At 43.9% G+C, this 25,046-nt stretch overlaps 1 protein-coding gene across 9 annotated transcripts in view; it reads left to right on the top strand.

The window, feature by feature from the left end:
* The window catches only part of LOC118317902 (LIM domain containing preferred translocation partner in lipoma), a 141,585-nt gene that overhangs the window by 99,866 nt on the left and 16,673 nt on the right, over positions 1–25,046 (top strand). For all 9 annotated transcript variants that reach the window (XM_035647025.2, XM_035647021.2, XM_035647024.2 and 6 more), the window contains 2 exons: positions 4,099–4,195; positions 17,626–17,795. In XM_035647025.2, the coding sequence (XP_035502918.1) occupies positions 4,099–4,195; positions 17,626–17,795 (267 nt within the window). The remainder of the gene's footprint in view (positions 1–4,098; positions 4,196–17,625; positions 17,796–25,046) is intronic.

The following is a 25,046-nucleotide window of genomic DNA, read 5'->3' as shown; positions in this document are numbered from 1 at the left end:
AGGATCTGTGTCCTATTTCAAATAATACCATTGTGATTGAAGAAGACAAAAAAAAAAAGAGGCAGAATGTCAGATTGTGAGCTGGCTAAAGCTTCTTTCTTAAAAGCCAGAGTTAAAGCCGCCGTTCTATTGACACTAAAGAGCATTTTTTTCTGTTTATTGTTGAGTCCATCATCATTTAATCTGTGGATAAAAGTGCCTGTGCAGTGATTATGTCTTTCTTCGTGCTCGTGCTGATCGTGCAGGAATGTGCGGAAGATGCCGTGAAAAGAAAGACAATTGGTTTTTCGGTGGAAGGTGCAATGTTGCGTTTGCAGGAAGTGAAAAGAGGAGCTTACTGATGGATAGATGGGTGCAGGTTGAGAGGCGCAGATTAGTGTTGTTTAGCAGTTTCTCATCCACTGGGCTCTCTCCACACTGCGTTCACTTTCCCCCTTCTGGTTATCACTCTCAGCTCAGTGGTGTGTGCTGCATGTGCAGTGGCTCCCACTCTCATTGTCTTTGCACATTGCTTTTGAACCCTGCAAAAAAAAAAAAAAAGAAGAAAAAAAAAGGGACTGGCATCAATATGAGGATGCAGCTCATGATTTCTTCAAATGTTAAACCAAATTTTGAAGTCTCCTCACTTTTTGTGCAAGGAAATATTAGCAACAATGATATTGCAGCTGTTGGAAATGTAGGTGACTCCATCGCCGAGGGAAAATGTAAATAAAAATCCTTGTTTTGGCCAGTTTTAACCAAACAAACATCACAATAAACATCAACGGTGATGCATATTGGGCTGCCACTTGCCAATGTACACCAAGCAAAAAACTAATGCTGCAACAAATCTAAGGTTATAAAGTTCAGTCACTATTTGAGGCTGCTTTTCAACTGTAATGCATTATTCTGAAGGTTGTTTCTAATATGTCGTCGAACCCGTTTACGCAAATTACACATTATAACCTTCAAGAAGATTGTTTTTTGTTGTTGTTATATATATACTGGCAACTGGTGTTTTAAAAAAACAATATCTAATTGCAGTTTGACTTGGATGGCTTGAGTTTAAAGTTGACTGCCGAGTGTTGTTGTCAGCCAGCTCTCTAGATCAAGACACAATGTTGTTCTCATGTTAATGTATAACTGGGTGTTTTCATCATCACTCCGTCTCAATCGGAGTTGCCGTGCCCTGCAATTGCTTCTCCAGCGAATCTGCGCGTTCCCATTGTTCTGTGACCCGGGTGGGCGATGAGATGCAAATAGTCGGGAGCTTCCCGTTCGCCTGCGCTCCCTTTGTTCCACCTCCACTTTGACAAAGGTGCAGATTCCGATGCCCTGAGAAACAGTTGTCTCTCCCGGTCACTCTCCGTCACCGCAGTGGAGGCAGGAGAGACAGGGCCTGGGGTGTGGTTCTTAGCAGGACACGGTGCTGTCAGTGCATCAGGTGAGAGGATTGTGCCCAGCTCCGCTCCTCACTTAATCACTTCTGACACAATGCCAATTCCACAGTGGGTGGCGCACACAGCTTCATTCAGAGATGTGGCAGCCGGGCTGTGATCGGATCCCACATTGTGCTCACCTCTCATGCTGTATCAGGGAGCGCAGTGGTCACTTCCCCCGTGTTTCTGTTTTTTTGGGGGGATTGTAGGTGCCCTGGCATTTTTACAACGCCCTGACAAGGCTGATGGCATTTGATGGTCCATCAGCACGTCTTCCGGGGGTATTACAACTGATAGGCTCTCCATTTTTTGGGGGGCCGTTAAAAAGCAGAGCGCACGTGACCTGACACCACAAGCCTCGACGTACTGGGGAAAAACAGCGGGGAAATAGTTGCAGCCGTTAACCCGGTCCCTGAATTAGAGCTCTAGCTTCAATGAAACAGTGGCGCTGAGCGCCCTGAGGGCGTAGGCAAACAATTTACTGAATTGAGCCAGACATAAGTGAAAAATCATGTCTGCAGCCACCGAGATGTATAGCCGCCGTATGGTTACTTTTCTTGCCTCTGAAAAGCCGAACAGGAAACTGCGAAGCAATCATAAAGCATGCAGGGAAGCAATTTCTTTCTCTTATTCAAGTGAAAAATTATTCCGTGCTGTCACAAAAGACTCCCTAACAAGGTGCTTTAAACTCCCTGGCAGTGCACTGCTGCGGGGTGTCAAAAAGTGGATACGGTATAAATGAAGCTTAAACTCAAAAGTCTGTTTCGGGTAATAGCAGCATTTCCTTCCCTCTCCAATGTGCTTTTGATGTGGAGCTAAGATTAACGGTGTTAAATCATTCTCTTCACTGTCTCAAAACGAACAACACCGTAATGAGCAGAGGGTTGAGAACAATAGTGTTTCCTGTGAGGTGTACTAACACCGTGCACTCTTGTTATCTTCTCTTTTGTGCAGGTCGTTGTATTAGAATTCAACCCTCAGTATATGCACCTCCATTGACAATTGTGTATTATTATTATTTTTATAAAAAAAGGGTCATGTAATTTGAGGTGACAATGGAATGGGATATGCAACCATCTCAGGAATGTTCCTTTCATCTCTTCCTAATCCTCCATGATGGAATCCTGGCTGCTTGTTCTTGAGCGGCTGCAGGAGGCGCGAGGTGCCAGGGAATCCGGGGAATTTCGGCGCAGCAGGAAGATTTGCACGTCGAACGCGTCGATCCCTCAGAGTCAACGAGGCCTGCTGTCTGGACTTCCATTATCGGCCTGCTTGCATCCTAAGCCGGGCCGGAGCAGGAGTCATGCGTCATAAAGTTTAGACTCTGCTTGATACATCGTGGACAGTGAGCAGAGCTCAGCATCTCTCCCCTTCTCTGTAAATCAACTCAGTAGACCTTTGAATGTTCTCACACCGAAAATATAATATACATCTGCATGGCCACCTTTACCATGTATTATTGTTGAAACCCTGACTGACACCTAATGAGATTCAGCCGTCAATGATACCACAAGACTTTGCGCGACAGGATTTGTGACCACTCTTTCATTCTGAATACAAAACCATTTTTCACTCAGTCTCCTATCGACAAATCTGATTCCTTTGTGCGACACGGTAAACCGCAGATACATTCGCACACAAAACCAGACGGGCGGCTAACATTCACCCAGCTCCCCGGTGTCACAATTAGGAAACTCTTCAAAGGTCGGCTCAGGTCCCGGCTCGTGCTACAATATTGAAAATCAAATGCACTGTAAAGATCCGTCCGGCCCCAGATCTAGGGAAGGTCATCCGGGTGTCACCGATTTCCGAAGAAAGCTCAGCCGCGCAGCGCGAAAGAGAGTCAAGTTCAGGCCTCCTGGGTGTTTGCAAAAGGACTCGCACACCTGTGACGGGATTGCGCCATGAGCCGGGGCTCGGAGACGGGGAGACGGGGGAGCGGCGTTCCGCGGCAACGGTGGATGATTGGCAGAGAATGTCAGGCACATCACGTCAGCTCCGTGCAGACGCACAGCAGGCAGATGCCAGAGACTGCATGATAAGGAGGGCGGGGGGGCAGGCTCACAAGGAAAGGAAGGAAGAGGCATCTTCAGAGGGTTATGTCATCCCTCTGAAATCTCTCACAGATTAGGCCTCAACATGGCTCACACCTAAAGTCCTTTGTGCCCAGATTATGTCTAAATAACTATCTCCCGACCTGTGACCCGATTGTACAGGGCTTTAAAAAGTAGCTTTCTTCTAATGTTCCTCCCCTTCTTTGCCTTCCGTTATCATTATTTTCCAAACACGAGGATTAGTCAGGGTCACATTTTTGTCCGCATGCTTGAATTGCACAGAAGGATGTGCGCAACCTTCTGGGCCGCACACCACCGGGGCCAGAGCCAGGGTCAGATATCTCCGAGGAGAAAGGCAGCCCGAACGCTACCCACCGCATATTGATTACAGTAAAGGTGTTTGGTTTGACCTTGAGACATTGCTTTATCCTGATTTATTGAAGTCAGTTTTTGTGGATATTCAAGTTGGACCTTGATGTATTTTATTAAGCATGTCATTATTTTGCTTATTCTGTTCATTTTCTAATCGCATAGATCATAGGTGACCCTTATCATTCAGGTAGGAATGAACGCAAGGAAGTTCTGAAAAAGCTTTGTGTATCAACTGTTTCTTCTCTGGATTTCAGGGAAGTGCTCATATGGCCCACCCTGAAGACGAGCTGGAGCGCCTGACCAAGAAGATGCTGTTTGATATGGACAACCCTCCATCTGAGGAATATTTTGGTAAGAAAGAGGACTCATCTCACTTCAATTTGTTGAGCAGTAGCCTATTTAATGGAAGACATTACGAAGGTTCTCAGTAAGTAAAATGTGCAAATAATAAAATGAATGATGGTTGGATTCAGTCCGATCGTGGTGAAAGCTGACGACGCGGTGCTCCTCTGTTGTATGAGTGTGTCCGTCGCGATGGGAATAACGTTAACTTAGCATTCAACTGCTTTGGGTTTTGGGTGTTGCGTCACACTGTATTGACTCGCGAGCAGAACGGAGCCATCACAGATATCATTCTTGCGGTTTACCTACTGCCACAAGCGAGAAAGTCCACTGTGGAGAAAGGCCCAGTTCTTTTTACTTACACAAGGGACGTCAATCTATTTTTTTTTCATGATATCATCACAAAAAGCTGAAACACTTAGTGTCCCATAGGAGTTTAACCATGATTCTATTTTTCTGTCTTTTTTTTTTTTCTCAATCTTTTCATTTTAAGATTGGAACTAACATAGCCTAACAAATAGCATGTTCGATTAGGACCAATTTCAAAATATGTTCATTTTTAGAAGAGTAATTTAACCACGAGTCTCTTCAGATACAAGCTCTATTCTTTCTATTTGGGTTAAAGAGAAAGCAGTATAGCAAGCACTTTTGTGTCTTGGACTATAACGAGTATCAAATTACTTTGCTACTATATGACAACTTTTTATAAATAAACACTATTGAGTCATTATCGTCTATTATATAATAATATTAGACCTCCATGTCAAGATGCGTGAGAAGCATATAGTCCCGGCAGAGCGTGATGTCAGCTATACCAAGAGTACTCATTTACTTAGCACCAATCATATTCATAATCATAATGAGTTGGTCTTTGTATCCTGCCAAGCTCTCAATCGCTCGTAATGGCGCGCTGCTTGTTGCACGTTGCGGTGTGTGTGTGTGTGTCCTAACTGATTTCTCTCTCCACCGCAGCCTCCTTTCTTGTGAAAAAGGAGGAGTGAAAGTGTAGGGAGTGACAGGAAAGTTAGGGGAGAGATAGTTTAGGTTAAGGTCTCAATGGTACGTGTTCTACCCCGTGAGCTACTGGGGCACTTATTCAAGTTTCTAATTACAGCGCTGTAACTGTATAGCATGCCTATTGTATTGTGATTTCATGTACTCCATGAATCCTTGGAACAAAGCCATGAAATAATCGGTGCTATAAACGGCCCGACATAAGATGTAACTGTCGCAACAGTCACTTCACAATGTGGCATTTATAGGTGAGAGCAGCAAAGTGGCTAAAATTAGCCCATGACTCACTGTGTGGTTCACACGCACACACACACACAGACACACACAGACACACACACACACACACACACAGACACACACACACACACACACACACACACACACACACACACACACACACAGGTCGGGCTTGCCAATAACCCCTGAGAACTTAGAATAGAGTGAAACTGTCTTCCTAGATCAGCCTGCCCAGCGGCCCACAAAGTTAGTTTTTTATCATAAGAACAATGTTTTTAGGAAATGGCTTGAGACTGTTAAGTACAGTGCAGGTGTGTAAGATAGAGGCACGGTTAAAGTAGTATTCTCGGCTCTTCTTATCCCTTTAGTTCCTCGGTGTCGACGCACAATGTCTACCAGAGTGTGAAGTAGTCCTGAAGGGAGGGTCCAAAAGTCTGAGGCCACTTTCCCAGAATGGGAGATCAGTACATCAGTGTGATCAAAGGATGAGGCACGACTCTTGCTCAGGGTATAATGAGAATGAGAGATACAGTAAAGACTCTTGTTTGACTGTCCAGCTGTATTTTTGTTCAGTCCTTTTTTTTTGAACAATATTTGATTTTATTTTTTTTCCTCTCTGAAGCACTTGCCATTTCTTTTTTATACTTATAGAAAAAATAAAAATTGAAGTGCCAGGATTAAACAAAATTACAATTTTTAATTCTATTTCGCAAAATAGGATTCAAAAGACAGGGATCCTTTGCGTTTATATTTAATTTCTATTTTTCCGCCCTCCGTACCCTCTGCTGCCAGCGAGTGCCATCCCTCAGCTCCCCTCACTTCTCTAGCCTTTAATCCCCTTTGCCCTGGAATTAGTTCCCATGCCCATTAGATAAGTCACTCAGTATATTCAATGGGACTCGGGAGCAGGCTTTATATCAGCACATAATCGCACTGCACACCATGATAACGTGTAGGTGTATTATGGCTACAAGGACATGTATTTAACCGGTATTAAGGGATATTCGGCCTCACATTGGTGCACACTGATGTAAAGACCTTAATTGGTGCACATTAGACATAGGTCAAATGGATCTGCTGGCTTAGGTGAAGTGTAGTCATTTTACAGAGGGATGGCCCTCAAAGCCTTGTTGGCCTAATTTCTGCCTGGATGTGTACGCAGTGTAGACCTGGCATGAACTCCGGTCTGCCGCCATAGCATGCATGCAGTTGTCACTGTGTGCTGACTGTATGGCTGACTGGCCGAGGGCTGGTGAAACAAGGACACGGGAGTTGAGAAATGGGTCATATGTAAGCTGAGGAAGCCAGATATAGTTAGGGATAGCGTGCGCGTAGCCGGCTGACAGCGGCTGGCCGTCGCTGCAGCGGATGGGAGGGAGGAGGGTCATCATGTGGTTAAACTAGGCGACAGCTGAATTGACTGAGAGATAGGAAGAGGACGAGAGCAGGAACCCACAGCTGAGGTGACGGCAGGGACTCATTAGGAGAGAGTTCAAGCACAGGCACATGCTGCTCTGCAAATCCACAGAGCCTCCGTCCTCCCCCGCTGAATAATGTACATATAGCCACCGCAGTGATGTTAAAACTGACTTTAGTCCGGCATGTTTTCCAACCGTATATCCAACTCTGTGGGAGAATCGGTCCCAGAGCATGAGACTTTGTAATTACAAAGAATCTGATGGCGCGCGAGCCTCTTCTTCTTTTTGGCGGGGTACGGGGTGGGGGAGAGGGTGGGGGAGAGGGCCAGCAGTTGTTGAAACCCTAAGGCTAGTAATTAACAAGATTAATCAAAGTGGGGCTGCGATCTCTAGCGCGCTACTGGACTGGATCATTGTCTTTCTATAGCAAAGTTTTTTTATTGGTCCCACTAATGTCTTTGATGAGCTTCTAATCTGTAACAGCTATAGTGAGTTTTTCATAGGTCCAGAGGGGGTTAATTGAATTGAATTAACATTACACTCGGGCTCTGTGATGTCACAAGGAAACTTTTCATTAGGGCTTCATCTCCCTCTTCAAAGTTAAACAACCTTATTATGCCCATATACACCGATCGGCAGTCGAGCAGTTACACCGGGCACACGTTCTTAAAACACAGACGCTCCTCCAAGTGTGAAAAAAAAATATATCAAAAACCTGAAACTGATGCACTATAAAAGAACAGCTTCTCTTGTGAGAAACCCAGTTTGCAAGCCAGAAATCCCCCCTGTGATTGAAGCGTCTTTGAAAAGCCACTGATTAGTCCTGATTTAGAGTTCCAGATTAGATTTGAGTAATCTGAAAGAGCCTTTTCTCCAAATGTCATCATCCGTCATATTTAATCCACTTAGATTTTGCGTAGGTGTACTGTGTTTGTGGAAATCTAATGAGACACAGCTCCCCGGCTCGCAGTACAGATGCCTTGGCATCAGAGGAACTTAGGATATTTTGTCATCGCTACATTTTCTGTCAACCAAAAATCGGGACGTAAAGCTAAATAATTGAAAGGATGAGATGCTCTGCATTATTTACAATTAGTGTTGATACTTGACGCAGTGTAGTTCATTCTGCCGCAGAGAATCTGTTTTTATTCCCCCCTTAATACCAAAATGACAAGTTGAGACACCCTCCATGTGATCCCAGACTTTCAGTTTCCCACTGTATGGAATTAAGAAAGACGTGAAATATTGATATCCAATCAATATTTATACAGTGAGTGATTTTGCAGAGAGGTTTTTGTGCAGTAGCATAAATGTTTTTGTAATGTTATTACCAGATGGTGGGGAGACAGTCATCAGAAACTCGCAGGGAGCGTCGTACGAGCGTACTGTACTCCGCTCAGGACTCTCAGCTGTCGGGAAAGCCTTTCCTCCTGGTTTGAGCTCGCCTTTGTTTCATGATAAGAGCCAGAGAAGAAAAAGCAGGCGTTTGCCATTTTCCCTCATAATGTCAGTCGGAGGGGCTCTCATAATTCATGAGACACCTCACATGAAATGTTCATGAGGAATCTTGGAAGAGAGACAAATGGTAGCGTAGCTCCAGTACCAGTACAGGCCAGAGGAGTCAGAACGGATCAGCTAAGGTAATTGGGTCAGAAAAAAGTTTAGGCTCACACCGTGCACCCTGGTGGAGCCGCCGCCGTTTTTCTTTAAAACACAACTGAGCATCACAACTTAATGTATTAATAGGCTTCCAGTTTAGACAGCTTTGTGCATTGTCTAAGATGCTCTGGTGGAGCTCGTTTGCATATTACTGAGGTTGCCCTCAGCAACCTCTTAGGAGTTTGCTTTTAGATGTGCCTCTACATGTCATAACAAGTGGGATGTGTGTCAGAGTAAAACCTTTCTGTACCCCCCCCCCCCCTCCTACACACACACACGCACACACACACGCACTCTCTCTCTTCTGCTCTGCCCCACCAACCTCCCCCTCCACAGTCACCAGATGCCTTTGGCCAACCACCCCCCCCAAATACAGACGACTGTTTCCATTGAGTGTGCGAAGGTTTACCTTTAAAGTCATGTCATTTTCTAACGTTCGCACGGCATGTAGACAAACAATTGAAAAAAAGCTCTTGTCAGTATGCAGGTGTAATATGGTAATACATTTACAATTATGGCCGCTTTTAAACAGAATGGAGCTCAAGGCGATTTTGGATTAAACTATATAAAGACCTTTAGGATTCCACATCTTAATATTTCATGGGTAGCACTGTCACCTGACGGGGGGGGGGGGGGGGTTTCTCAGTTCAGATCCTGCTTTGACTCCCTTTGTCTGCGTGGGTTGTCTTCGAGGATGATTGGAGGCTCTTAAAAGGGCAGTTGGAGATTTTAATCCAATAAACTTTTTGCAAAATTCAGTGAATATTTCCCGTTTGTGCGGCGGCAAAAAAAAAAATCTGCCCTTGTGAATTGAAAACAAAAAAAGATGGTGCGGCCTCGTGGTTAGCGCGTCGACCTCCCATGCCCGAGGCTGCAGGTTCAGGTTTACTGCCCCTTTAACCCACCATAGGTGTGAATGTGAGTACGAATGGCTGTGGCCTGTCCAAGGTGTACCCTGCCTCTCGCCCAACGTCAGCCCCCTCCCGTGACCCTCATCCACTGCTGTGAATGTGGATATTACAGCTGGTTAAACCACTACACAGGAGCGGGAGGGAGCAATTAGTGATTAAAAGGCTGATGGTACAACCTCAAACAAAAAAAACGACATGATGGAGATGAGAGGTTTCTGTCCGTGACTGTCTCCTCATCATTTCACACAGATCTGCTGATTTCATGTGCCACTCTTTGTTTCCTCTCACGCAGCCAAGCACAAGCCTCAGAGGACATTTGAGTCACGTGCCCCTTGTTCATCATGATTCCTTCATTAGATCAGTTTCCAATGCTCTTCCTATTTCGCTTTCACCGAGATACCAAATTTCTCTACCCTAGTCAAGCATCGACACCTTTGAGTTTTTGTCCGGTTTTGGAGCGGATGAAAACCTGCCCAGTATTCGTGACAGAGTCCGTCATCCCCTCCCTGAACGCACACTGCCTCAGCAGGAAACAACTCGTGCGCGTGATCCACTGTGACTGATTTTGAGTTATGTCAATGATCAGCCGCTCTGTTTATTGTAAAGCGGCGTGCGAGTAACGCTGTGGTAAATATGTTTAAGTTCATGTATCTGTGAGGCTGGCAGGCTGTCCTCCTGAGCCACCTGCAGCCTCACACTCTCCTACCGCTGTTGCGTCACATTAAAAGCATTCAACGGACGAAAGACGGGCTGACTCGAAATTCGGCCGCATTTGTCGCCAAGGTCAGGGCCGTCGCTGCTCCGAGGCAAATACAGGTCACACGTCTTCTTGACTGACTCCTCTTTGTACAGGACATGTGAACGCATGCACCTGCTGCTCTATTGACATTTTTCTGACCGTATCACCACTTGAGCCGAATCAAGACTGAAAACGTGAGGATTGTAGTTTTAAGACAAAGTGAAATGTAAATTGACATAACTGCCAACAGCAGTGTGTGGCATGTAATAGAATAGCCAAATAAATTTGAAGCAATGGACAAAATTAAAATACTATACTATTAAAATACCTGCCCACACAGCACAATCTCCTTGTAGCCCCTTCACTGTGAAGGGCCCATTTCCCCTTTCTCTATCAGCGGATTTCCTCCATTCACACAGTGGCTGAGTGTTGGCCCTGGCTCCGTTGTGCCGTGCTGTTCTCCATCTGTATATGTATGTTGCAGCAGCACTGCGAGACAGAGGAGCAGAATGCTGCTGGAAGGAGGTCAGAGACCACCCGAGGGCAGGGAGGCATCACATGAGGCAGTCTGGTGACATGGCAACTCATCTCAAGCCCATGCATCACCATACCACCTACAGTGGATTATACCACAACAGAGTAGATTATACAACACAATAGCCGCGGAAGAAGCACCGCGGCGACGTGGTATGTCGGTGTGAGGCTGTAGATTTGACTTGCAGCTTGGATACACAAAAACCATCATTGACAATATTTGTAGCTCTTATGTTTGTGCAGCATCCAGGGAAACTGTCTATAATTCAGTTGTTTTTGTGAATGAGACCTAAGCAGTTCCACCGTCTTGCTTGGAACCGGTCACAAGATGTTTTCAATACTTAATCATATTTGGCACTATTTTTAGCTCGGGGGCCGGTTTTGCAATACACAAAGTTGTTTTCTCTGCGTACTGTACGGGGTGCTCCATGCCACTTTGTTTCCTCTCATTATTTTCTCCCAGTACTGCCGATGACCTCGCAATGCTGCTTTCTAGTTTCTCAGCTGATGCAGTGTGCCAGCATGGCGCCTGTCCTCCCCGGCGTCAGGAGCTTGCGATTTGGCAGCGGTTCACGTGAGGTGACCGCCCCATCCAGCCCACCCCCTCCTCCTCCCCCTCCCCTCCCGTTCCTCCCCCGGCAGGCTCGGCACTTGCTATGCTGCCTCGTTGAGACAGCTCCACTGAGGCTTGCAAGATCAGCTGCCGTGCGAGCCCAGCTGAGGCTTCCGGGCGCGCACGTTGCTAGATTTCATTTGTGAGTGAGCGTTTGACCTCGGGAACGAGTAGACATCCGCATGCACATGCACGCAAACGCACACATGCTCTGCAAGCACACGGGTGCGCACGGATAAACAGCAAATAAACACGCAGACGTCTTTGAGCGCACAGCTTGTCTATATACTCTGCTGCACACATACACACACTCTCACCTGTTCCCTGCCTTTCTTGTCTCTCTCTCTCTCCGTCCCTTTCCATTCGCCCGCCCCCGCTCGCTCCCTGGCACCCCTCCACGTCGTTCCCGCCAACCTGCCTCCAGAACATGTAACCTACACTCAGTACCCCTCGCACTGCATCCGCAGGCCCTGACAGGCCGCGCCGTAATGCTTAGTGGCACGGGCTCGCCTATCCTCCGTCCTCCACCGTCGCCGCAGCAGTTCTGCAGATTGCTATTTGCTGACATTGGGGATGAGATTAAAGGCAGGGGGGTTAGGGAGAGAGGCATTCAGAGATTGAAACGCAGCGATGACAGCTTTTTCCTCCTGTCGGCCGGCGACTGAGGGCCACAGCATTGTCAGGCTGCGCGGAGGGCAATCTGAGGCAACAAAGTAGATTAAGTGCGGGGGGGGAGATGAAACAGTGAACAAACGGTGGCCTCTGGCACTTGAGTCGCTGGCAGTTGCACGCCTAATGTGTTCGACGGACTTATTTTGTGCCGTTAACTGCACTCACGGACCTATTGTTTATGTCTTTAATTAAGTGTGAGGACGTAATCACAACTTTGGACACTTATTTCACCTTTTTTTTAAGGGTGTCACAACAGATGAATTCTGTTCTAGAGGCTGGATACACTTATTCAGAATCTTCGCCCACTTTAAGTGTGAAAAAAAAGAAGCTAAGTGATATGTTGTAGACAGATTTTTATTAGTTATGTGTCAATTCCCTCCTCCTAACTCGTTGTGTTGTTAATATCGAAAACGCAAACGTATGTGAAGAGGCCGACTGAGAGTGTGTTTTGTGTTTTACCCACTATATATATTGGATATTTCAATCCGAGCCCAAAACTTTAGTTTAAGTCCCAAAATGGTTTTTTGTGGTTCTTTTATTAGTTTTGGATACGAGCTATAGTCGCTGCCTGTGCCTCTGGGGTTTGCCAGGGTTGCACCAGCAGAATTGTATTCTTTAGTAACACAGTGTGAAAAGTTTGGTCTCCCGCAAAAAAAGTTCCCTGCGATCCTTCTCTACATGCACGATCTTTGATTTCTGACGATGTAAGATCAAATTGAGCTGCAAGTGTGCTCCCTCTCTGCCTTTCATGCTGCTTCAATATCACGGCGTGAAAAAACAAAGAAGGCAAAGACTGAGGGAAATCTGAAGCGTTCTGCCACTCAACATCCCCCATTCCCAAACAACAGCGTCTCACTGCCACTACAAATACATTAGAAATCAATTATTTATGGAACAAAGTCAGGGCCTCTTTTATCTTTTCCTTTTATCCAATTAAATTGTCTAACCATTCTAAGCCTCTATAGCTCACAGGGAATGTGCTTCTTTTTAAAAAGAAAAAAGAAGAAAAGAGTTTCTCCTCAGTCCTTCTTTTGACTTTCGACGTAACAGAGAGGAGACACTTCTGAGGGTTGAAGAATGAAAGGAAGAAAGTGAGTAAAGTGTAAATGAACACCCCCTCCCAGCCCCGTCACCATTGCATTGGTTCTACAGGAACTATTTGAAGATTTGATATTAAGACTTTGGTTCCATTCCCTGCGCACAGGGACGCCGGGAGTGGCGAGGCTTTTCATGATTCCTTTATGCCCAGCTGAAATAGTTCGAAAGTATGTGGGATCATCTCCACAGGGGTAAATACGATGTTGCTTCATTCGCTGCCCTCTATTATTCAGGAAGTCAACTGAAGTTGGTGTCGCAAAATTGAAAAATGCCTATTTCTGATGCAGACGTGTGAAATTATTGATGTGAAGCTTTGTAAAACACTCTGCACGTCTCTGCATTATCATACAGTAAGACTGTTGGGAAAAAAATACAGATTCACTGAAAAGCTTTGGGGGTTTTGTTTTCTTTCACACACTAGAATGAAACTCATTAGATGCATGCTTCATGCCTGTTATCAATTGTAGTACATTTAAGTGCAAAGCAAATAATTAACAAACATTTTTTTTTAATTGAGTGATTGATGAATTGCTTAATATAACAACAACAAAAATTTAACGAAAATAAATTTAATATAACAAAATGTCAATCAACAAAAAAAAAATCTACAACAATTTAGTCGCTTAGGCTATTTTATTGTGCCACAATGCCAAAGTGTCTCTGATTTTAGAGAATTTGGTGATTTTCCTCTTTCTTTTGTCGTTCTGCCTGACAAAACAACTCACACGACGACATCACCATGTGCCCTGGGAAAAAAGATTTTTCTCTCTATATTTACTGAGAAATCTATTAATTAAGAAAATAATCAGCACATTCATTTATCATGAAAATCATAAGTTGCAGCCTTTGTTTTTATTATCATTAGCAGCCATTTTATAGGTGCACATATACAGTATCATGCAACTTATTTGATGCCTATAAGATGCTGTTGGGGTAACTGGACTATTTCCAGAGGTCTAATAATATACACAATATAAATGGGACAAAACATCCGAAACATCTCTCAGTATAATGCTGAACAACTCCACCTTCGACTGTGACCTCACTTATATGAAACATTACTGAAAATGGGACTTGGAACAATAGAGCTAACAATGGGGAGCAGCTCTGAAATCATGAATTGATTCATCTGTTAGTTGTGCAACAACAAATAAAGATTAGTATTTTGATGATCAAACAAAAGTTATTTTTTTTAGGTTTGAAACAGTTGGTCAAAAAAAACAAGCAAAATAAATATGTCACCTTGGAATCCGGAAAACATCTTCTTCATTTTAGAGACCAAGCAACAATTTATTCATCGAGAAAATAATGAATAGATTCATCTATATTAATTGAAATTGTTTTGAGCATTAATCCTGAAATGTCGGTACAACCGATAGAAAACAAATCTTTGCACGATTGGGAGAGACGATGCAGTGAGCGCTGTCGGAACAAAGGCTTTTCCTTCCCTTTCAAACAACAGAGATCCGAGTGTCATCGCTGGTGTGACATGACATCCGCTGTATAATGATGTGTCAATTTGGACAATTTACCATCAGCACTTTTAAAACTCATATTCATTATCAACTCGCACCTAAATATATTTTATTTCGGGGGGGATGTTAAGAAGTAAAACACAGGTTGAGGAGTTTCAAGGCAAAAGTGTGAGCAGCCTTCAGATCGACCGCTCTTACAGGATGGTGTGTGTGTATTCATGTGTGGGCTGGTGATTTGTACATTCAGGCTGGCATGACATGTCTGTGGGCTTGCATGTACAGTATATTATACACGTGTCTGTGTTTGTATATATCCGTCTACATGTGTGGCATGTCTGGCTCAAAGAGATTTTTTTCCCACTGTGTGCGTGTGTTTGTGTGTTTGTGTGTTTGTGTGTTTGTGTGTGCGTGTGCGTGTGTGCGTGTGTGTGTGTGTGTGTGTGTGTGTGTGTGTGTGTGTGTGTGTGTGTGTGTGTGTGAGTGTGTGTGTTGGGCTAAAGCTGTGTACACTGTAAGCACAGTGGCGCACAAATAGCTCCTGAGGGCCTTTGCGATCACAGACTGCCAAAAGGAAAAGGATTTCCGAGAGGTTTCCTTCTTCGCTATTTAAAGTGGGAGCCCTGTGGGACATGTTTGGCATTCTCATCCACTCACTGAAGATGGCCTGTGATCTGAAGCCACTAACAGGCGTCGGCAATGCTCCGTCTCTGTCTCTCTCTCTCTCTCTCTCCCTCTCTCTCCCTCTGGCTCTCTGAAGTGATTACCCTGCTTGTGATTCCACTGACACCCACATGTCCCCCCGAGACGTGCCTTCACTAGTTTGTTTAATCTGCCTCCCTGTACAGTAGGTAACACAGCCATAATTGAGGTGTGGATAGAGCTGTGGGAGCAGATGAAAACGATAGCAGGTTTAATGAAAACTTGTCTGCGCTATAAGTCGCCGTGGATGACAGCAGTCGCTAAATTAATGTACAAAATTCTGCTGTGATAAGAATTTATTTTTTTTTAGAGGGAAATGTCTTCAACGGCAATCTGTCAGCCCCTTTGTTTCTTAATGTCTCCCCAGGCGATCAACGATGAATCCTGAAATAGAAACAGGGGAAAAAAGAGTCACAAATATCACTGTTGCAATATGGATTTTGGAAATGTCGCTGGCAAAGTTGTGGCTCCAGTCATTCTTTAAAGCAACTTCCCCCCCCCCCGTTCCCAGTGAGGCTGCTGATAAGATAATGAGTTATCTGAGAGCAGAATACCATTAGCGGGCCTCGCAGTCGAGCAGATATTTGATCTCGACAGCACATGACTTCCCAAAGTTGCGCCGATACCTGAGACAGATTCCGCTTTGCACTGCGTTTGAATTTTTTGATATGAAAACAGCAAGTGGAACTGTGAAAATGCGAGCATCAGATACTCTATCTCCCCCGGTTAGTGTCTCGCCTCTGTCTGTAACACGCTTGAACCGCTCTGTTCAGAACATACAGGGTGTCAATCATCGCCCAAATCAGCCTGTAGATGAAGCCCAAAAAATGAAAAGGGGAACGGGGGAAAAAAAGAAGCGATCCTTAGAACTGAACTTGAATTAATTAAATATACTGTATCGTACTTCCTCAGAGAGATTGCATCTGTCCTCAGATGTGTTGAAAAATAAAACATTCTCAGATATCTTCTTAAACCCTATTATTGTAAGATACCAGTAATTAAATTGACAGTGTTATTAATTGGGTTGAAGATAACTTGCATTGAGTCGAGGACATCTTAAACTCAATTAAAGATATCTCTAACTCAATTAAAGATATTCAAATGCCATGTCCCGCAGTATGCAATCAGGGCTCTTTCTGGTGCAATAGTATCAGTTCACTTGTGCCCCCCCCCCCCCCTTTTTTTTTTTACAAAGACTTAGTTGTACTTCTAAAGTTTTTTCTCTTTTTTTATCATTTGAAGCTTGACTTTTTGAAAGAGATGTCACACTTTGGCGATGTCTATAGCTTTTTAAATGTGGCATAATTATAGTACTTAATCCTCCCTTATCCAGTGTTTGAAATAGAAGTGAAGATTAGACACTTCTGACATCGTTGAAATGAGGCATTTAAAGGGACAGCTCGTCATTTTCTTGAGGTCAGGCGGTCCCAGTCAGTGGAGACGGGTGAAATCTTAAACTCTCAAACTAGCACCGAAAACAACTATTCACCAAACACAACAGAGTTTAAGCTTTTCATTTTCACTTCTGATGTTTTCTTTCTGCTATTTTCTGAATCAATCAGCATAAAGTTGATGACAATTTTGAGAATCAATTAGACATCTGATATAAAAAGCAGTCAAGTTTCAGCTTCTCAAATAAGAAGATTTTCTTTTTTTTTTAAACTTTTTTTTTCTATTAATTGTAAATTGAAACCCCTTTGGTTTTTGGAATGTATGGACCTCGGGCTTGGTGAATATGTGATCAGCATTTTGACTATTTTTGACTTGGCTTCTACGTACGCTCTGAATCCTTGCTTTTGATAATATCCTCAATTTCACTTAACAACAACAGGTTTACGTGATGGCCACCAGTTTTAATTATGCAAAGAAGTCAACTATAACTGATCAAAATCAAAAACAATGCATTGTTGCAGCCCGACTTGATCCTTGTCCCATATTTGCATCTTTCTGTATCACTCAGGTTTTACAGTTCCAGGATATTGCATATGAAATATCTGCCCGTATTAGGATTATTTTCCACGTCCCTTTTTTTAGTGATGTGTTATATTCATATATATCTGAGCAAAGCCCCCTTTTCCTGAGACCCGGTTGGCTTAGAGGTGCTGCGCAGTGTGTTGTGTTGCTGCTCTGCTGGATGCTTCTCATCAGGGTCGAGCTCTTTACTATTATTAGGTCTTCCTCCAGTGCATCGAAAATAGACTTGTACTTTCCAGCGCTTCCTCACAATAATACACATGATTGGATGATTTGTTCAGTGAGTGGACTTTGGACCGTTGGTTTCCTGATTAATGCTACCTGACCTCACATATCTGTTGATTTATTGTGAATCTGGGCTCAGCCTCGTCCTCCTCCTCCTCCTCCTCTCCCCAGGGCGCTGTGCCAGCTGTGGAGAGAACGTGGTGGGTGAAGGCACCGGTTGCACCGCCATGGACCAGGTCTTCCATGTGGACTGCTTCGTCTGCATGACCTGCAGCACCAAGCTGCGTGGCAAGCCCTTCTACGCTGTGGAGAAGAAGGCGTACTGCGAGCCGTGCTATATTGTAAGTAACTTCTGTCCTCGCGAATGCACCTGACTCGGCGGCGTGTTTAAGCTCACACTAGGGTTATTTATGTGTCCGTGCGGCGGACACATTGGCAGCCCTGCGCCTGGAATGTTCAGGCAACCACATTTCATTTCATCACTGGCTCACCGCACATCTTCATTTCCTCTTTGTGTCAGTCTCGGCGAAACTGACTTTTCTCACGAAAGTACAGTACTTTCTTCCAGTTACACAACTTTCAGTGACAGGAAGGAAAACATTGACATGACAGCACATACAATGCAGGAAATACTGTGACTAACAGAGTTGGTCTTGTGACGTGTTTTCGTTTTATATGTTAAAAGGTCATCTCCTAAAAACGTGCCAGCCGAATAACGAATATGATTTGCTTATTAATGCTAGTTGAAAGCCTCCCAGCTAGCACCTGCGATGGTTTTTTAATGTAAAAGCTGCACTGGTCAATATTTTTGTATTAGCAAAGGTTCAAATGACTCTGTGTAATGTTGAGGTTTGATGAAACCTACAGGGAATTATCTCAATAACTCTGCAGTTGCTCTCGGCATCAGTTGCCTTTCTTAGAGTCTTTCAGCTCATTGTTTTGGTTTTACGGGCCGCAGCTCTCCTCTTTTGATTTATCCTCACTTCCCTCATCAGCTCTGCAGTGGTGGGCAGATGTTTCCGGCACGAGCCGCGCTGCCATGTTGGCAATTAGCTGGTGACCGTAGTGGAGTTTTGAGCAGCTTTAAAGTCTGACACTATTCTCAGTAGTTGGTGGAGTGAATACTTCCCTGAAACACGACTCCAGATAAGTGTTTTTTCCCTTTGTCCGCTGGACGTGTTGATAGGCTAACACATTATCCATATCAAATTCATGTGGTGATTGTATGTCAGTATGGTGTTTAAAGATGCCCACAAGTGGACTAATGTGTAAGACACTTAAAATGTCCAGTTTCACTGTTGCCCGTTGTTGTCACGGTGATATCAAAGCCAAATGCTGAAGGCAGCTTTCAAAGCGAACTGGCACAGCTTCAGGTTTGACATCACTGTCTCGCCTTCTCACAGCTAACTTCCACTAGCCGAGGACAACATGATAGACTTGTCATTTGTTCTCCCCCCGAGTAATGATATCCGAGAAGCGTTCATTGATTTCCTTTTTAATGGAGGATTTTCAGATATCTCTTCCTCGGTGAATTAGATCATGATTGTAAGAGTTGAATCACTCAGAGCTGATGCACAGCTATCTGGAGTCACAGCTGATGAGCAGTCAGATACGGTTTGAATGCCCCTTGATTTATTAAATGAGCGTCAAAATCACGTTAGAATGTAACACGGTGATAGATATCTGCGTGGATCAGATGGAACAGAAGAAGTTTCCGGTGCGTCTTCCTTTTTATTCCATTTTCTATCAAACAGTTCTTATTATTATGGTGGGGGGGGGTTAGATGGGGGAAAGCGATTTATTCTTTCTCACGAAACACACGAGTATCTCTTGGCACAATAGTGTAAGGAAAGACGCACCATCCTACCAGATCATTACATTGCATTTATTGAACCGATGCTTTTGTCCAAAGCGACTTACAATAACAGGTTTCCGTCATTCCAGAGGTAGGCAGGTCACATTAAGGGGCCATGCCTAAGGGCCCACGCTGGATTTTAGCCACGCACTGAACTGGGAATCGAACCTCCACGAGCTTCTGCACCAAAAGTCAGCGGTGTGACTGAGTTTCATTGGAATATGGTTCAGATTAGTCATCAATCTCGTGGCCAGAAATCTATGTCATGGGTCAAGTTTGGAGGTCATTCCTGGAAGCTGAGACAGGAAGTAACAGGGTCGTTACAATTGAATTGTTAAGTGACAGCTTTTCACCTTGAGTCTTGTTTTCATTTTGAAATAAGTGATTTCGATTGTTTGATTTGATTTGCACAACTTAAGTCTTGCATCAGGCAGGGGAAAACCAAAGACCCATGATGTTAGAACTGGATTTTTCTTTTGGTCCATACTGTACATGCAGCTTGTGTACAGAGAAACTCCAGGGTTTTTCCCTACAAGCCCCCTGAGACAATTATTTGCCCATTTCCACTTTCCATATTGTAGAAAAAATTTGTTTACGGGAGAAATAATTGCAGCTTGCCAGTTAATGAGGAGGTTAAAGCGTGTTCTTTGGCAGATGAGGGAAAAAGCATCCGGATGACAAGATGACCAGTGAAAAAAATAAGAAGGAATTAACTAGAACGAACCCTGATGTGGTGGATTCTTCCGGCACAGCACATATTAAGACATACACACATTACCTCTAAATCACTATGAGGATATAGCTTGATGTGCACTTCACCAGTAAATGCTTCAAGCTGAGCTACTGTACATGAGGTTTAAACCAGTGGCAGGCCATCTCCTAAATCAACCCCTTTTCAGAGGCACTCACTGTGATTGTAGTTGTCTTGTCTGGAAGTTCTCCAACTCTGATACATGCGCTAAAGAGGAATGGGATAATTTAAGAACTTTATTTATGCATTTCATCAGCATAAATGTTCTTCTGGCACAAGATCAAAAGGATGGGGGGGGGGGAAATCTGAATTTCTTAATGAAAGTAATTTCTTCTTCTTTTATTCCCATCCTCAGGGTCATACGCCTCTGTGCGATTAGAAAAAAGAACGTGAGCGTCGAGTCTCCGAAGAGAAGTGTCATATCCCAGGGAGCGAGAGAAAAGTTAGCCTCCAAGTCAGTCAGTCTAGGAATCTCTGAGTGCAAAAGGAGCCTTGTTATATCTGCGGCATGTAAAACCATTCTTAACCCCATTTTCCTTATCTTGAAAGGGCACTCCAGTTAGCATTGCCCTTCCATAACATTCTGAGACATGTACGAGATACAGACAGGTGAAGAATTAAAGATCAACATCAAGTGTCATAGGGAGGTGTTGGCCCACCACATGCCGTCAGAACAGCTTCACTGCACCTTGGCGCCCATTCTACGTGTCGCGAGCCAAAATCTCCCATAGGTGTTGGGATCATCGTCGTTCACCGTCGCCTCATTTTCATGGTCATTAATCATTCAGCTACCTATCGTGCCCTCTGTGGAGGCATGCTTCTCCACCCATTCAGTCCGGTTTTTCCTTATTGCTACATTTGAAGAATTCAACTGAATCTTACCAGTTTAGTCGGTCAAATATTGCGACGCGGCGTAAAAATGTTGACTTCTCCTAGTTTGACTTTTTGGGAGAGACGCATGCCAAGAGCAAGCAGACAACATTGATGCTACTTCCATGTCTGTACACTAAATTATTATTATGGTGGCAGCAGGAACAAAATCCAACAGATCAATATCAAAGCAGCAAGAGCTTGAGATATCCCGACCTCTGATCTGAAGTCTTGGTCATGCACCAGAAACGCTTTGTTCGACTTTCCCCATGACGCAATTTTAGTATGGTTTTGTGACACCCCCATGCCCAGTAAATGTATTTTAAACTCATGATATGTCTAGTCTAGTCTCAAAACAACGTTGATCATTTTTTAGGTTTTCATAAGCGCCCTACAAAGCCACAGCAAAGAAGACATTAGTTATTACTCTCTGTGACCAGTAAACTGAGCTAGGTTTGTAAAACTTTGTGGAACTGAAATTAGATTGCTTGTACACACAGAACAGTTGCAATGCGTAACATTTGCATGGGTGATTGACAGATTTTGTATGTACACATACATAGATGTGTACACAGCTACAGGTATTTGCTGATAGAGGTTGATTTTCAGACGACACAATAAATGCACTATGGTTTTCTGACAAAGGCCATGAGTATCAACTTAGTGGAAACTCATTTTATATTTTCAGCCCATATGTAATGTGAAAATAAATGTTTTCGAACACCCTCTGGCAGTGTATTACATTTTGATGTAGACAGGTGTAACAGCCGCCTGAGGAAACTCGCGTTTTGCACAATGTTGAACAAAAATCAATGAATGCCTTTGCCAGGAATGGAAGGAGCACACTTTGCACGACAGGGTGATTGCCGTCCAATAAAGTTGTGTCAAAGTAGGCGATCAGCAGCCCCTTTTATCTAGGCCGGGACTTTTGCATATTCTGCGGAACAATACTGGCGTTTGTGTCCGTGAGATCCATCTCTTCCGCCGGGGGATTTGCCTCAGTTTGTCTAGATATTATTGATTCCTTTTTAGTAATGTACAGGAACTCGCCCTCATGGGTTATCGTCACCTGTCTGCTGTCTGATCCTACAACCTGCTATCTCTCAGTCCAACCAACCTCAGCCATGCGACCTGCCCACAAGTTGCCAGGCTGTAATCAGACGTTGTCCTCAGCACTTCCCCCCCCGTTCGAGTTCTTATCGCCGCCCATTTGAATACACGGTGGTGTTGATAAACTGCACAGCAGCTCAGTTAATGTCCCATTTTGCATTGAGTCGTACGTAATCATGTTAGTGTGACAACATCGGCTCTCCTCTCAGCCAGAGGTGTCCCACGGCTCCTGATATCCCCTGTTTGTATAGGTGATAAGACTGAGCGTGTGTGTGTGTGTGTGTGTGTGTGTGTGTGTGTGTGTGTGTGTGTGTGTGTGTGTGTGTGTGTGTGTGTGTGTGTGTGTGTGTGTGTGTGTGTGTGTGTGTGTGTGTGTGTGTGTGTGTGTGTGTGTGTGTGTGTGTGTGTGTGTGTTTTCCACAAGAAATAGTTTAATTCAAAGTATTCTTGACTGTATGTTTTATGCAACCTAGAACATATTAATCAACAAGAATATAACATCATCATACTGTAATATTGCAGACCTTTTTTTCTTAGAGCTAACAATGAAGGTATTATATCTAATTTGTTCAAACTGGACAAACAAAATTACTGCTACTGCCAAATGAATTATTACAACATGTTACCATTGCCATAGTGCTCTTACATTAAAGTTTCTGTATGGATCAAGCTGACAAGATATGATCTTAAGCGGAGGTGGAATGTGGCTTTTTTCTCTATCTGCTATAGGCTCTAACGTCGTACAAAGATGTGGTATCGATTTTCTCATCTTACCCGCATATTTAACGAAAAATGGCATACTGATACTGGTAATCACAGTATGTTTTCATGCGTGTTGACCCAAATCCTGTGAGGGCCAGGTTTGTTCAAAGGTAACTTTTATATGCATGTAAAGTTAACCACAGTGGACTTCCTTAATGTTCATTTCATTTAGTCAGTTTTGTTGCAGTGAAATGCACATTAACGTGTAGAAACTTGGAAGGTTTAAGGTTTTTTAAATTCTTCAAGGATACAGTCGCAGACAGATGTTGTTGGGTGTAAGATGTAATACATTTTGGAAGATCGCTCCACTGACTACAGTCAATCAGTGTTACCACCTGTAACCACGAGTGTCACCAAATCTACCAGGACCTATAACATTAACATGTCGCCTCATGGAATTACCTAAAATTAACAACTAATTACCAGGAAATTATCGTATTTATCCTACTACTGTATCTTGTCCAAAAAGGTTGATTTGAGACATATTTTTTCACAAAGAAGGGTGTAACAGATGAAGTCATTGTGTTCAAGCATCACACCATCCACAGACTTCAAGGCCAAAATGTTCTCAGTTCTTGGGATTATAAAAAGTCACCACATATTTGAATTTTGTAGGCTTAGAAATGAGGGATAGTTTTCTCTCTCCTTTCACTTCAGGAAGTTCGCCTCCAGCCACGAGAGCATATTATTGAACAGAGCTCAGAGCAACAGGGGCTCTGCATCCATCTGATAGCTCAGTCGGTCTTTGAACAACTTCAGCCATTAGATTCCGTGTCACTGAGGTTAATTGCTTACACAGGGCACCATGCCCACTGTTCTCGAGTCCATTCGGCGGCGGACGTATCTGCCTCGTTACTGAAGCAGTTTTGTTTGGTTTTTTTGCAAATTTCTGCAGCATTCCCGCAGCCAGGTTTATGAGAAGTTAATGAATTAATTTATTTTAAAATGGTTCTTTATTTGCCCTTTACATGAGGTTGGGATGCTGATAAACAGATCCATTCAATCTGCTCCACCAGTGAATGGTAAAAGCTTTAGACAATGCTCGGCTCCCTGTAAAAGGCAGAATCGCATCCCCGCCTCCCTGTTTATACTACCACTACCTATGAATATAGCTAACCGAAGTGCAGTGTTATAATGAGACTGATGTAAGTATCACAAGGTCACACCAGGAGAAGAATTTCATATTGAGAGAGCAGTAATAAAAAGATGGGGATTTGCCCACATAAAAACCTTAATCTATTTCTGCCTCTTTTCACAAAATTTCAGAGACCAGCAAGGTCACGGACACCAACTTGCGTGAATGTAATTGCGTTCATTATCTGGTGTTGTACCGTGGCTCCGATATTTAAAATAAATGGGCTTTAGTGTCATTGGTTAACGCTTTACGAAAGATTTTCCATTCTGCTATTGAAAGGGAAGAACTGCACAGAGTAGTCCTGACCTGCCAGTCACCAGGAATCGTTCACGATTGACTGACTGATGAGCTTTTACTCTCCGTGTCTGTTTGCCTGTACTGGAAAGTAATGGTGCTGGCCTCAGTGGAAACCCATTCATGTAGCCTCCTTAGTAGCTCTAGTACTGGGCTGCTGTTTGGAATTTTCACTTTTTTCAGGACAAACACTAAATATAAACTTCTTATATCAACGGATCTTGAGAGAACAGAACTGATTGGTTGGAGACTGGTAGAAAGAAACCATCCAAATAGAACAGGTGACCATCATGTGATAGGATCACACCAGCCACGACACTCGTCTACATGATGATGTTCCAACCAATGAGTACTCAATGGTCATTACAAAATGGTATCTTTAATTTGACTTCAACTAAACAACTGCCTTTGTGACTGTTTCTTACATGGTTGCGATATTATCCATCAATCCATCCTTTTTCTTCTGCTACCGAGATCTGTTCGCTGAAGCAGCCGGCTAAGCAGGGTGTAGGAGATGTCTTCCCATTTGGACGTGCCCGATAACCTTCCAATGGAAGGCGCTCAGGAGGCATCCTTACAAGAACCAGCTCAACTGGAGCCTTTCAACAAGTTCTCCTCCAGATGGCCCTATCTCAACCCTATGGAGAAAGCTCATATTGGCCACTTGTATTGGCGCTCGAATGAGAGCTCATGGGGGTAGTGTCATAGGGTCTGGGCGTAGATCGATTGGTAAAGCTTTGCCTTGCTGCTCAGCTCCTTCTTCAACACAACCGTCCAGTACAACTGCTAATCGTTTATCCTCATTAACTGCTGAC

Source organism: Scophthalmus maximus, chromosome 13 (genome assembly GCF_022379125.1).
Source record: "Scophthalmus maximus strain ysfricsl-2021 chromosome 13, ASM2237912v1, whole genome shotgun sequence".
Lineage (NCBI taxonomy): Eukaryota > Metazoa > Chordata > Actinopteri > Pleuronectiformes > Scophthalmidae > Scophthalmus > Scophthalmus maximus.
The sequence above is the reverse complement of the archived record's forward strand: the minus strand, read 5'-3'. Positions and strand labels throughout refer to the sequence as shown.